Below are 14,599 nucleotides of genomic sequence, written 5' to 3'. Positions count from 1 at the left end.
GTATTAAAGTAAGCACTGCCATTTGCAGGTGTGAAGGTGTCACTGAATACCATGGAAATGGTAATTGGATTACATTCTGTATAAATGCTCTTCTTGCACTTAAAGATTTTTCTATACTGGCAATTAATTTCTTAATTGGTTTAAGACAGTTCTTCCATTACTTTAATTATTTAATCTCTATCACAGCTAAATAACTAAATCAACATTGGAAAGAATTACTGTGCTTCTATGCATCTGGATACTTTGTGGTTAAAAAAAAAAAAAAAAAAAAAAAAAAAAACCAAAAAAACCAAAAACCAGAGAAATATATTTTTTTGCTAATTACATTTTCTCTAAGTCTTCTTACAAAAGGTTTTTCAAGGCATAAGTATGAACATTATGTTAACTGTCCATGACTGACCAACCTGTGTTATCTCTGGCAGAAGTTCACAAGTTGTGTCTCAGCAAAGCAGCATGTAAATACTGTCTGAGGGGCTAATACTGAAAGATGTTTCTACTCCAACATTAACAGAAGTGAAAAATAAATTCAGGAATCCTAGCCCAGGGTGAACATTGTTCCACATTGTCAGCTAACCTCCTTCAGCTGTGGCTTGGTTGTGGTTAATTGGGTGATTGTTTCTCAGGAAACTTAAAAATTCCATGGTTAAAGTGATTTGAATACAAGAAATTTTAAGATGGAGGACCCATTAATCTATGTAGTTACTACCTCTCCCTGTGCTTAATGGTTTTTTTTGTGGTTTGTTATTTGCTTTTTTTTTTAATGTCTTCTCCCTTCTTGTGGTTAGAAGTGTTATCAGGACAAAGTAGATATTTGGGAATGTCCAGACTTTCCAAAGTATGGTTTATGTAGCAATGTGGTATTCCCCTTGCTGCTTTCCACTTAAGGAGTTAGCTGAACATTAACATGATTGAGTATCTTTCATAGCATACTGTGAAAGAGATGCTAAACCACTCACTCAGCAGCCTTTGTCAACACTTCAGATTGTAAATGAAGTGAATAAATGAAAAGGATGTTGATTTACAACTGAAAGGGTGGTCTTCAACATATTGGATCACTAGCTACATATCTAAAATGCTGTTTGCTGAATTTCTAGATTATGTCTTACAAGCAATAATGCAAATAATTTGCAGAATAAACAAATGTGTATACTTGTAATCCTTAGTTTTAATTATTCTTTTGAGTCTCATAATTATTTTTCCATTGCACAAACTTAAATATTCAGTATTCAAGAGATTTCAGAATCTAAAGACAATTGAATAATTTTTGAGCCAAAAATAGGAAGAGGAACTGTGGTATACAGGTCTGCCTCCTGTCTGCTATATATCTTCAATTTAATGCTAATAAATGATATGTGATTAAATTCTGAGGCTAGCTTTGAAAAATCCCATGTTAGCTAAGGGGTAATTAAATATGGAAATCTGTTATAAATGCCGTGTATGTAACTTTTATTTATGCTTAGTAAAGTATAAAATGGGCATCTCTATTTATAAGACTATTGTTTATGGTTCCCATTTGTTCTGTCCTTGATTTAATTCAGTCTATTCAAGTTTTGCTCAAACAGCAGGTTTGGTCATTAGTAAATAACACGAAAATAGCTCAACCCTTTGATCTCTAGAGTCCTTACATATAAGGTGCCTGGAGGCATGCGTAATGCAAATATTTTGTAAGTGCAAATAATGAAAATATTTTGTATAATAGACATGTCGAAACTAGCAGTATTTGTAAGATTTTTCAGTTTCTGTTGGATGACACAGGGAGAAAATAAGCAAGAAAAACCTCAAATAGTCTCAAAATTTACAAATCATTTTGTTTTAATAGCAGTTATAAAATTATTATGCTTTTAAATCCCATACATTATGTACATAGGAGAAAAAGTATTCTTATTTATTTACATAATTATATAATGTAGAGTGATTTTAAGCTTCATGTATAGGCTGTCTTTGTGTTCAGAAATATAAAAATCTACAAGGTGCATCAAATTTCTGGTTTTATTTGGAATGTGCTACTGTGTTTACTAATATCACTTAGTTGATCTGCTGAAAAACCACTTCTGATTATTAGACTGTTGGGTTGACCATGGGACAGTTCAGTGAAGAAATTCCATCTTCACATATGAATCAATACTGAGGAATCCAATAAAGAAATTGTCAGTTCTTGGTGTGAACTCATCTCCAATGAACACAACAGGGAAAAGATCCTGCCAGTGTAACTGCTAATGCATTGATTTACTCCAAAGGTTGAACTACTCAGTTTTTATTCTTGAAAACAGTATTGTTATCATTATAGTTACAGTATAGTTAGAGTATTTAGTTGTCATTAACTTCTTGCTTTTATTACAGCAATTTATTTCCAAAAATTGTAAATGAGGAGGTAGCCTGTTAACTTCACATCACCTTTTGTTTCCTCTGTGATTCTGGAGCTTAGGTAGGAGAGATGTTTCTCTTGGTCACTTGAAATCAGTTCTTAAATGGCTTTGAGTTCTAATACAGTGCAAGAAGTTCTCAAAGGGGCTTTCTAAAACTAGCAGTATCTTTGCATTTCCCTAGAACTCAAATTGTTCATATATACATAACTGCAAATCTTTCTGTAGCTTAAAACACAGAGATTTTGTTAGATTAACTATTAATTATTTTCAGTCCTTCACACTGGTAATTATTCTCAGTAAGTATTTTTACAAATATTAAAATAAAATTGTTTCTAACTGATAGTTTTGTTGAAGCAAAAGACATTCTCAAAAGACATGTTGCATATTGTAAATGCACTTTGCTCAGAATACTTTTGATTTCTTTCTCTGTGGTATCTGAGGGTACAGTTTAGGGGAAGGCAAGCGCAGGCTCCACTGAAATCAGCAGTCCTGGCTTGTCTCATCTTTGACAGGGCATTTCATCTGTGTCAGTTACTTGGATCAGAAAGTTGAAAAATACTACAAGAAAACCAAAATGTAAGTTGTCTGCCTGGTACAACTGACTAAGACATCACTGCCAGTGCAAGAAGTAGGGAGAGGAAGCTGGACTGTCTTTTCTACCAGAAGCCCACACTGGTTTTACCTAAATATGTCAGGAAGCTGTATTCTAAGAAAGCAGATGACTGGTTTTACTTGTAGGATAAATACAAGATTTAAGAGATAAAAGATAAAAGAAAGAGATTACTCTTGTCATTTAACAGCTCTTTTAGTTAAAGTGCTTGGCACTGTTCTGTCAAGTTTATGAAATTCCTGAGCAATCTTTATTATCATTCTTTCTTAGGTCCTCTAGATTGCTATAACGATACATCTTTTTAATCTGTGATTTTTCTCTTGTTTTCCCTAGAAAAATTGTGTTGCTGTTGTTTCATTTGCTTTGGTCTTAAATTGAAAGGTTGGAGAGCACATGAAGGCAAGAGTGCAGGCTGGAGTTCTCTACCTGTCACACAGAACAGATGGGACTGAGCTGTATCTTAGTTTGTACAAAAGCAAATCCTGATCTCAGTCCTGCCCTTATGGAGGCTGAGGAGCCTGCACAGGCAAATTCCATAATTGCCATAAATGTACACCATCCTCGGCTTTTGCTGACAGCTTTAGTCAGCTGGCAGAGGAAGCTTCACAACCCGAGGCAACTTTTGATTATCCATAACTTAAATGCTTTAACATTCTGGAAATAAAGATCTGCAGCTTAAACTTGGCACAGGGCTCTGTGGGAAACCAGTGAAGCACAAGGAACAACAGAAGGCGAGGAAGTTTGGGCAGTGTAGCCAAGGAGACACCCAGGTGCATTGCAGCTAGTTATCTGGTGCTTTTCTGTGTGAGTCTCACAAGCCTGTGTAAGTACATTTCACTGCTGTTTCCAACAGGATTTAGGAGGGGAATGTAGTGCCAAAGCCAAGCTGGCACTTCTGAGAGGCTAGAGCATGTCACTTGGAGAAGATGTACTGCTGCTTGAGATGTCAGTATTTGGGCAGAGACCAGTTGTGGGTTTGCTTGCAGTTTAAGTATTCAAATGGCTGTGATTATGAACTTTCTCCTTTTGTCTTGATGTAGTCTGGTATAATTTTGTTCCTTATCATTTATCACATTAGAGCCACAGATCTATCAAGTGAATGACAAGTATGTAATCAATTGTATTGTAATGATAAAGACTATTGCAAGGTTTGTATCTTTCTCTTCTTTAATATCTTTAAACTTTGCAAAAACCCAGCTAAGCATGATCCTGTGCAAGTAACCTAATGGCTTCACACTAGTTTTTCCATTAACACTCTAAAGATATTTGGTTCCAGAAAAGATCAATTAAGTGCATTTTGGTGGGTTCCTGCCATGAAGATGATACTGTAATGGTACAAGTATGCCTTCAAGAAGGATAAAGAGTATTATTACCTCTAGACTGCACATATAAAAAGCATTACTACAATCTCTTGTTACTTCATATTTGGTGATTGTTTACTTGGGGTTTCTTGTTTCTTGTTTTATTTTTTACTAAACAGACTTGGATTATCACTTGCTTTTGTCTTCAACTCCTCCTACTTAATCCTCTTGTCAAAGCCCAAAGTTCCTGCGGGAATCCAGTCACAGATGATGTGAATGACATTGCAAAATTGGTAAGTACCTTTTATTTTACATTATTCTGTATGTTAAAAAATTAGTCAGTGTCTAAGCAAAGTTAGTAAATCTGTATTGGAACTAGGGGAATATTAAAAGAAAATCCATTAACACTTGTCATTTGAACAAAATCTTTTTTTGCCGTGAAAGTAGTTCCAGTGTTAATTGAAGAGATTATCTTGACCAAAACAGAGTGTATGTACATATGTAGTTTCCTGACTCCAAACTTCAGTAAAAATGGCCAAAAATCTTTATTTCCTGAAACATTATTTCAGAGCAGATTGTTCCCTATGCACATGAAAGATTATTGTCTTTGTGTTACTGACTTGCATGGAGCAGACTGGCAGCAAACAGTGCTGAATTGAAGCAGAAGACTTTACCTCAGATATATGAAAGACAATTGCCACATATAAAAATAGTGTGGTATCAGATATCGTTGTAGCAATTAAAGCAATAGCAATTGAACAGGTTTTGCAGTCTTTGGGTGTGAGTAGGTTACATGCATTATATATTTCTCTGCTTGCTGTACCCAGAAGTTTAAGTCTGAAGAACTCACAGCTTCATGTAAAAATTAATTTAAGGAAATTTTAACTCTTACTTAATTTGCCACTGAATTAAGCTGAAAAACAGCATCTGCTTGTGAAGTCAATTGGTGTTAGGTCCACTGAAGTTAATAATTATGCTATTTTACAGTAGTGCAGGATATGACACCGAAATTTCTAAGAAGTAATATATTAGCAAGCATATAATCATCTGCATATTGCATCTGGCTGAAAATTGTGGCTTCACTGTGGGAAAAAAGTTGCAACATCAGTGTTATTACTGTCAAGCACTTATATTAAAACCCCTAGCATTTGCTGCCTGTGCAGTGTTCTTGTTTTCTTTGGTCCTTTTTATATACATTGACACATAGTGTAAATCTCTAGGGGTGCTCTACAGTCCTATTTAAATGTTTAGTGCTAAATTAGTCCCTTTAGGCAGAATTTTGAAGTATTGTCATATTCATTACAGGTAATATTTCATCTCTTGGAAGAGTATTAAGCTTTGATGTAAACTTGTTGAAAGCATGCAAGAACAACAGAATTCCTGTGAGGGCTGGTGAAATTGTGTAGTGAAGGGATAGCAATAACTTCTTTGTCAATTTTGTGTCCTGAGAACAAATTCTTTAACTTTCCCTTTAGTAAAATTTAAACTTAAATTAATAAACTTAAAAATCATATAAGTACAGATTACAAAAAATGTGCAAGCAGCTTGAATAATCACACTGTCCAGGTTACACTGTTCTTTTGCTACTGCCAAGCTTGAGTGGGGTTGGGCTGAGCTTCTTTGGATACTCCTCCACAAGGATGCTGTGTGGTCATTCTCCTGACTTAGACCCATATCTTTCAGATCACCCTACAAATGCAAAATTGAGGTCAAGTTTCCAAGCAAGTTCAAAGATATTTTGGGTTGGAGAAATAACAGAGAGGTGCAGAAAGTACAAAGCCCCAGACACATAGATTCTCTCTGTTTTGAGTTGCATGAGTTGTTCTGAGAATGTGCTGAGGAAAGTCTGTCTCCCTGTTTTGTCTATGTTAATATTTGCAGAAATAATTTCAATAAAGTCACTTGAGAATTAAAAGGATAAGGTGAAAATAAGTTTCGTACCATCAACTTAATATAAAATCTCTTTGTTTCAATTAAAGTGACTAAATTGCATGTTGATCATTCTCTTTTGGAATTCTACAACATGGCAACTATACATTAAGAACAAAATTTAAAAAATACAAAATAAGGTTTAAAGTATTTTAAAACAAAACTTTGTTAGCCGACAGTGTGAATATGAGAAGGGAGAAGCCTACAGAGAATACTGACTGATCACGCTACTTTGTAGCAAGAGCAGATTTTTTATGCACTATGAACTATATCCTTAGTACATATAAAAAGGACTCCAACAAGATATTACTTAAAAATATGGTTCATGAGACCCTATAACTCTTGCAAATAGAAGTAAAAATTTTGTGCCATTTCTGCTTTTTGAAACACAATATACTCATTGAGTTAAGGAGTGATATTCTGATGATGTGTATCTTCAAAATTCAACCCAATCCCTCAGCCACTCCTCATATGACTCACTCTCTAGACCCCTCCCCAGCTTTGTTGCCCTTCTCTCTTTTTCCTTGTGAAGTGAGGGGCCCAGAACTGGACAAAGGACTTGAGCTGTGGCCTCACAAGTGCCAAGTACAGGGAGACAATCACTTGCCAGCCTGGTCCTGCTGGCCAAGTATTGCTGATACAGGCCAGGATACCAATGGCCTTCTTGGCCACCAGGGCACATGTTGGATCATGTTCAGCCAGCTCTCAACCAGCACCCCCAGGTGCTTTTCTTCCAGGCAACCACTGCTCCCCTAGCCTGTAGCCCAGGGTAGAATGGTTGTGGCAAGTGCAGGACCTGGCGTTTTGCTTTATTGAACCTCAGACAGCTGGTCCCAGTCAACTGATGGAGCCTGTCCAGCTGCCCCTGCAGAGCCTTCTTCTCTTCTGCAGAGAGTTCAACTCTGCCATCCAACTTAATGACTGAGACTGTTCTTGGTCGCCTTGTCCAGATCATCAATAAAGATAATAAATAAACTGTGACTGGCTGACCCCAATAATGAGCCCTGGGGAACACAAATCAGCACCTGGTTCTGGTGCCATTCACTATCAGTCTCTGGGCCTGGCCATCCAGACAGTTTTCACCTAGTAAAAGGTATACTTGTCCAAAGTTTGAGCTGCCAGCTTCTCCAGGAATATGCTGTGGGAGACAATATCAAGGGCTTTACTGAAATCCAGGTAGACAACTTTTTATAGAGATTCTGTGGGTCTTTAAGTAAAAGTTTTATTTCTTCGCTCATCCAAAGAATCTGTGCCTGTAGAACATAGGGCCTGTAATAAAAGTCCTTCCCTTTCACACTGAGAACAAATTGTAGCCTAGAGGATTTCACAGAAGTGTTATGTGTACAGTTATTGCTCATAGTTATTATGATGTTATCCACAAACTCTGTCACATTTGGATACTGTGTGTAGTTGTTCTAAATGCTGTATTTTTAGCCAGACTGTCATGTTCTTTAACCCTTTTTGTCCACATTCATGAGTGTTGCCCTGTCTCTATCTGAACTATCTGTTCAGTGGTAGTGCACAAATCCCATCACTTAAGGATATTCCTTCTCTTCCTCCTGTCTCATCACAAATTATCAAACATAACTAGTCTAGAGCCTAGATTCAGTTTGGCATGAATCGTCCTCAGAGGCAGAGGAGGATTCTTCTCTTTAATCTCCCCAAAATGTTAGTCTGTCCTGAGCCATTTCTCCTCACTGTAAAGTCGCATCACCATCTCTCCCCAGCCACTCAGGTCTTCAACAAAGGTGTCTGATTTGGCTCATGATGCTTCACAGACCCTTCAAAGTTCACTTTTAAAACTTTCATTGTTTTCCTTGTCATAATAGGAGAAAAAAATTTTTGTAGTTCTCTGGACAAACAAGTACATTTTTTTTCCAAATTCTTGGTGGATAAAAATCCAGTCTATGAAAAATCTTTTTCTAGCTTCAGTTTCTGTAATTTTGCTCTTCTGTCTGTTCACATGTTTCTCTGACTCCTTATCTTCTACTTATTTCCTTCAAGCTGTTCCTCCTTTTTTCCCCACTATCAATGGCAAGCTTTTTGGGTTTATCATCAAAGGTACTGTTAACACTGCCTGTGTTGTCATAACACATGCTGAGTTTGCCCTCAGCTTCTGCTCATTATTTCCATGGTATCTGTTACACTGTTTGTGGTCGCAGGAAAAATGCTCCTTGATAAACTACAGGCAGATTCCTATCCTCTTCCTATCTCATGCTAAAATTCTTTGCACTATGAATCCATATCCTGCTTTTGGCTTTTTGTCCAGTATGTTTTCCCCACCACAGACACACTTCTGCAATACACCTGCAGCTTGCTAAATGGTGCCACAATTCCCTACCTAGTCTTTGTTTATTTGGTACTGGCCTTGCTCCAAGAACTGTAAACCCTCTACATCACTTGTAGAAAACTCCTGAGCATGACTGTGGCTGTGTTCTGCTCAACTTTATTGTACTATAGGGATATGAGAACATTCCTCAGTTAAGACCCTCAGTGAATATAGACGTTAGATGTCTGCTGAGCCTAAGCTATTGGAGATTAAGTAAGACGTGTTGTGCAGTGCCTGAAAATGTGGGTCATTTGCCTAACCAACTTTGTTTTGAGTAATAAATTGAGGCCAGGTGTGTGGTGCAACTTGTTTTCAGTGGTCTTAATCTGGATTTCACTAGCACCATGCTAGACTCACATGAGAAGAAAGAATTGGAGAGAAAGAAATTCAATAACTATAAGGTTTCTGAGCATTAATCAATGTAAGACCAAACCAGACTGGCATCTCTTCATAAAAAATTACTTCTATATTCTGTAAGATTAAATTTATTCACATCTAGGTAATATAATTTTGTCATATGAAGACTATATCCTAAGTAAAATGATCTTAAGAAGCAAAGAACAATTGAACAATAATTTTTGTTTTTTAATTGTGGGAAGTTTAAAAGAGCATAATTTCACACCTATAGCGTATGAAAGTATTTAGAGAGTATTCATTTTGCACTACTCATCACATGATCTCCTGCTTCCTTTGTAATGAAGATGTCTGGAGGGAAGCACATTACTTGATGAGTAAATGTTCCATATTATGAAACTGTAATTGCAGCACCTGTCAATAAAGTCTGTCCCCATTGTTCTTTTCAGCACAGTAAGTCAGCAGAAAGCTGCATCTCTGTAATTGTGCATTTGATTTTGCATAAGAATTAGGAATCAGTTGTATATATCTTTGTTAAATATGAACATCAAAACCTAAATATAAATAGAATTTTCACTGGGCTGCGCAGTATGTACAGAATATACCTACATACTTTTGTTTTGACATTAACAAAATGTAAAATACCTCTTTTCCCATGAACTACTTCTCTAAAGCAATTTTCTTATTTTACATATTGGAAGCCCAAACAATAGTCAGGATTTACTGACCAGTTCCTTGCTTGAGACATGCTGTGAAATACTTTCCTTTCACATTACATCTTTGCTGTAAATATGTACTTTACACTCTCTGCCACATTTTATTTTTATTTTTAAATGGATTTAACTCTCCTGAGTGAAGGGGTTGTAAAAAATGATCCAGAGTTGTTATGCTGCAAATAATCTGCCACTATGACTGTAAAAAGTGTGAATGGAAATCATTAGCATGTTGTCTTAAGCCAAATGATGAAAATTATATTAACTGCTTCATTAGCAGATAAGATAGAGTGGATTGCAGAGATGAAGGACAGACAGTGGAAGCTCCTGCAGGAAACAAAAACCCAGGGAAGCAGTGAGAAAGAGCTAGAGAGGGACTTTTGACAAGGGCATGTAGTGCTAGGACAACAGGAAATAGCTGAAAGAGGAAAAAATTAGATTAGATATAAGCAAGAAATTCTTACTGTGAGGGTGGTGAGACACTGGAGCAGGTTGCCCAGAGAAGTGATGGGTGGCCCTTCCCTGGAAAAGTGTCAGGACCAAGTTGAATGGGGCTCTGAGCAACCTGGTGTAGTGGAACATGTCCCTGTCCATGGTAGGGAGTTGGAACCAGATGGTCTGTAAGCGCCCTTCCAGCTCCAACCATTCTATTATTCTATGAAAAGAACAGGAAAAGGGAAATAAATAGAGAGAAATTCAAGGTAGCTATTACATCCAAAAGGAAAGTATGTTTTTTCCCATCATATGCTTCAGAGTAAAAAAGAAAACACTGACAATGGAAAATAGTAATTTTACTTTATTAAAATACTTTATCTTTTATATGTGTATAAAAAAAATATATATGTGCTTGTCCCCTTATAATTTTCATAACAATCACAATAAAAGGAATTTTCAAGAACAGTAGCCCTCATTTCAAAGGATGTGACTGCAGATAGGTCATCTTTCATGTCTGCTGTTGCAATGAAAGAGTGGTTTGTGGAACCCAAATCGCTTTATACCCTGTTTTGATCTCCACATCTGTGTGAGCGTGAGCATTTTTTTTAAACATGTTTGGGTTATGCAGTGTTAACAGTGCTGTATTAAATATTCAGACCTCTGTATGACAAAAGTAATCTTACATTCCCCAGTTTGAGATGTTGTTACAACTGGGAATGCAGCACTTTCTGTTGGTTTCATGTGGATTTAAAAACGTAAGTCTAGATTCCCTACTCTTCAACTTTTCTCAATCTTAGGATATCTACAATCACACGTGGCCACTAAATCAGAGAAAAATTTTGTGACATTTTAATAGCAATTCAATGCTTTTGGTTCTATATGTTCCTTTGCAAGATTATCAGTTGACATTCTCTATAATAATCAAAATTGTTACTTCTGTCTAAACCAAGGTAAGTTGTGCAGGCAGGTGTTTTGTGGTTCCCCAGATATGTCATTGTACTCATGGAGTTGAGCAGAGGAACTAATAAAAAAGCCATTCCAGGTCTCAGGTGGTTTCAAGGGACTGTTCTTTTCCAAACACCTTTGCTCAGGCAGGTCAGAGCCACCTTGTCATCTGCTCCTTATTGTAAGCCACAGCAGTCAGGCACCCTGCACCGAGTGGGCGTGCAGAGTCCATTCATTCCAGTGGTTGGGTTTGCATCAGAGTCTTGGTGGTTAGTGTTCAACAAAATTTCAAGATACATTTCAGCAAAGCAAAGGAGTACAAAATGCAGACCCAATATAGACTTATCTTTCACTTTACATCAGGGGCTTTACCCTATTTTCTGTGCGTGCATTGGGAAGTCCAAGCACAACACAAATGTAACTCCCTCGCTTTGACTGAGATCCATCATTTACCAGCACAGCATCTGACATGTGGACTTCAGTCAACAAAACTTTAACAAGTTTTGTCTTGAGGCAGTGCATGTATTTTATCTTTGACACCCTCCTCCCAGTGATCTTCATTTTTAGTAGTAAATTCAAAAATATCTTATCTGATTCACAGTCTGTCAAGAAGAGAAATATCTGAGGCTGAGCTGTTTGCTCCAGCTCTGATTGAGAAGGTGTAAGAGCTCTTGGGCACTTAAATTTTTTTAACTGTGCGTGAAAAGTGCTTGAAAGGCTCTGATGCCAGGAAAGTAGATTGTATACATAATGCATATAAATTCTTGTAGTGTTCATTGATATGGAACAAATTTAATCTTCCAGTGACCTTTCTTAAAGAGCAGTGGTTTTGCTGGAATTGCTAAGTGTGGAATCCCTCTAGAGTGAATATAGGAAACTTTGCACATAGAGTAGCATCTTCACTATCTGTACTGTTTAAAGTGCTGCAAATCCTACCTCTCTAGGCATGCAAAGGAAGCTAGAAAAAAAATTAAATACCTATTAGTATGCTGTGATGTTTTAAAGAAATCAGTAATAGACAAAAATTTTGGATGAGGATTTAGAATAAATCTGATGCTCTAAAGGAAGAACAAATGTATTGAAATATTTTTCAGTATTTATAGTATCTTGAATCAACTCCCCAAAATGCCAGGTGAATAAAAATTAATACAGAGAATTTTAGCAGTGGTTCTGCTTTGGGGATGTGTAGGTATAAAAATAAAAGAAGAAACAAAGCTGATTTATGCAAGGGAATTCTTAAGGATTTATACAGTAACTGTTCTAAAGCTGTAGGAGAAAGATAGATGTCATTGAGCTGAAAAATTGTAGCTTAGCCCACATAAATTAAAAAATGTTTGGAATTCACTTGTGTTTGGCTGTGTAGAAGCATTGCCCTTGATAATTTTTAGAACCATAATCTTTTGAAATAACTGGTTTAATTTTAATTGAAACAAACTTTTAATTAAGAAAGAAAACATTATGTTTTACCTAAAAACTGCTCAGGAAGAAAAGAAATCCCTGTGCTGGTTGCTATAGCAGCAGAATCAAAAGCAGCCATAACAGAATGATCTTTAACCTGAAGTAGAAATGCTTTTGCACCAAAGGAGCTAAATCTGTGCATATTGGTGTTGACCATGTGGATTTTAAACTAGGATGGGAAATATCAATTGACACTTTCATTGATAGAAGATAGGTTTATTGTATCATTAAGCGTCATATTATGACATTTTTGAAAACATATTTCAAAAGATTGTGGACTTGTGGCAGTCCAGTGACTGTTGGACTGTTCATCTCCCAAGCCAGCACATTCTCCAGATGTTCAACCATGTCTCACAGTAGTGTTGGAACCCATCTGTGGCCGATTGTATAGGATAATTCAGCAAGAACCCTTCTTCCTCTCCTTGTCTTTGCTGCAGCATTTCATGCTTACCTCCATCTGCAAAGCTGCAGCTTACATGTGTGGAAACTCTCCTTTCCCCCAGCATATTGCTATGATATAATGATATTGCTCATCACTAGTAAGAAGCACAACTCCAAAGTCAAAGTTGTGCTGAAGTGTTTTTACGACCTGTTACATAACTAAGCACAAGGCAAGTATTTAGGTTCAGGTGCTTGTTGAAGTTGGACATTATTTGAAGGAAAAAGGGCTAGATACTTCTTGGTCCTCTACTGTCTACAGTAGAAGTTGTAATATAAACACTTCAAGGCATTAAAAGATGGAAGAGCAGTGGAGTTTCTGCAGTAATGGAAAAGGTCAAATCACTTCTTCTCAACCCATCGTTGAGTTTAATTCTGCTGGGAAGCAGTAGCTCTGACCATGATCAGATCAGATCAGATCTGGGCATATTGCAGAGCTGTGAAAAGATGGTTGGTTCACTTGTGAGTAAATAAGTGTCAATAGCAGTTCCACAGGAAAGTGAGTATGTAAGTAACTATTTTTGCCTGCACCTGGTAAATTACTGAAAATTTGTGTTGAATATTTGGTAGATTTTGTTGAATGCACTTATGGAAATGAAGTCTTACTTTGTGTAATAAGTAATAACATTTTTTATTATCTGTTTATTGTAGGTTGGAAATCTCCCAAATGATTATATGATAACCCTTAAATATGTCCCGAAGATGGATAGTCTGGTATGTACAACTACTTCAAGTTATTCCAAATGAAATAGCCCACTGGAACCAGTGATGGCTGTAACATTTTGTACCTAGTCCTATGTCTTAGCAAATTACAGTTAAATAATGTTTATTTCACTTTTCATATGGTTTCCAAGTATTTATTTAAAAGAAATGTAGAGAAATTCCTGCAGTCCCTTAAAACTTTTTAAATTACAGGAATTCTAGAAAAGTATTTCTTCATATTAAATTTTTAAACTTTTTTTTTTTTTTTTGGTGATAAGTCAAATTTTCATTGTGTTATTATTTCATCAATATTATTTCATTGTGGCAATTGAAAAGTATTGCTTTCTTAAAGAAATAGGTTCTCTGTAATTGTACTTTGGAACATACTATAGAAATTCTTCTTGTTTCAACCAGTGGAAATGCCATTAGAGCACAATAAATACTAAGTAGCCAGTAAAGAGAACCCCAAGTTCAACAAATGGTGGCATCAGGAACTAAACAAACCAGTAGGATTTCAAATGTACTTTGTGTTATTCTTTCTATATAATCCCATATTTAATACATAGTGATAGTTTCAAATCAGCCTTATCTATGCATCTTAAAATTTTATAACATTTTCATTTGAAAACCATATTATTTTGTTGCTCAATCTACTAAATATTTTTTTATTTTCCTCAATTTAACAAAAAAACCTATTTGAAATTATGTATTGAAAACTTAGTTGTTGCATACATTGCACTAAAAAGAAGAAAAGGAAACAAGGTAAAAGTACAAATTATGCTGAAGTCTATATTGTTTTAAGGCAAGGAAAAATGTAAGAAAATTATGATTTTGTCAAGTTAACTGAACAACACTGTGCCTGTCTTAAGAATTATTCATCATACACATACATCAGTACCTGAAAATTATCTGCTAGATGTGAGAAGCTGTTTTTGTGTCTGTACAGTTTTCACTGTAAAAATCCAATTTGTATGTGATACACTATGAGAATACATCCTCCCCTACAACAATGTGGCAAA

The 14,599-nt window shown here is 36.1% G+C and overlaps 1 protein-coding gene across 2 annotated transcripts in view; it reads left to right on the top strand.

The window, feature by feature from the left end:
- The window catches only part of KITLG (KIT ligand), a 55,951-nt gene that overhangs the window by 20,731 nt on the left and 20,621 nt on the right, over nucleotides 1–14,599 (top strand). For both annotated transcript variants that reach the window (XM_021528019.3, XM_021528018.3), the window contains exons 2-3: nucleotides 4,457–4,570; nucleotides 13,530–13,592. In XM_021528019.3, coding sequence (XP_021383694.1) covers nucleotides 4,457–4,570; nucleotides 13,530–13,592 — 177 coding nt within the window. The remainder of the gene's footprint in view (nucleotides 1–4,456; nucleotides 4,571–13,529; nucleotides 13,593–14,599) is intronic.

This window comes from Lonchura striata, chromosome 5 (assembly GCF_046129695.1).
Source record: "Lonchura striata isolate bLonStr1 chromosome 5, bLonStr1.mat, whole genome shotgun sequence".
NCBI lineage: Eukaryota > Metazoa > Chordata > Aves > Passeriformes > Estrildidae > Lonchura > Lonchura striata.
The sequence above is the reverse complement of the archived record's forward strand: the minus strand, read 5'-3'. Positions and strand labels throughout refer to the sequence as shown.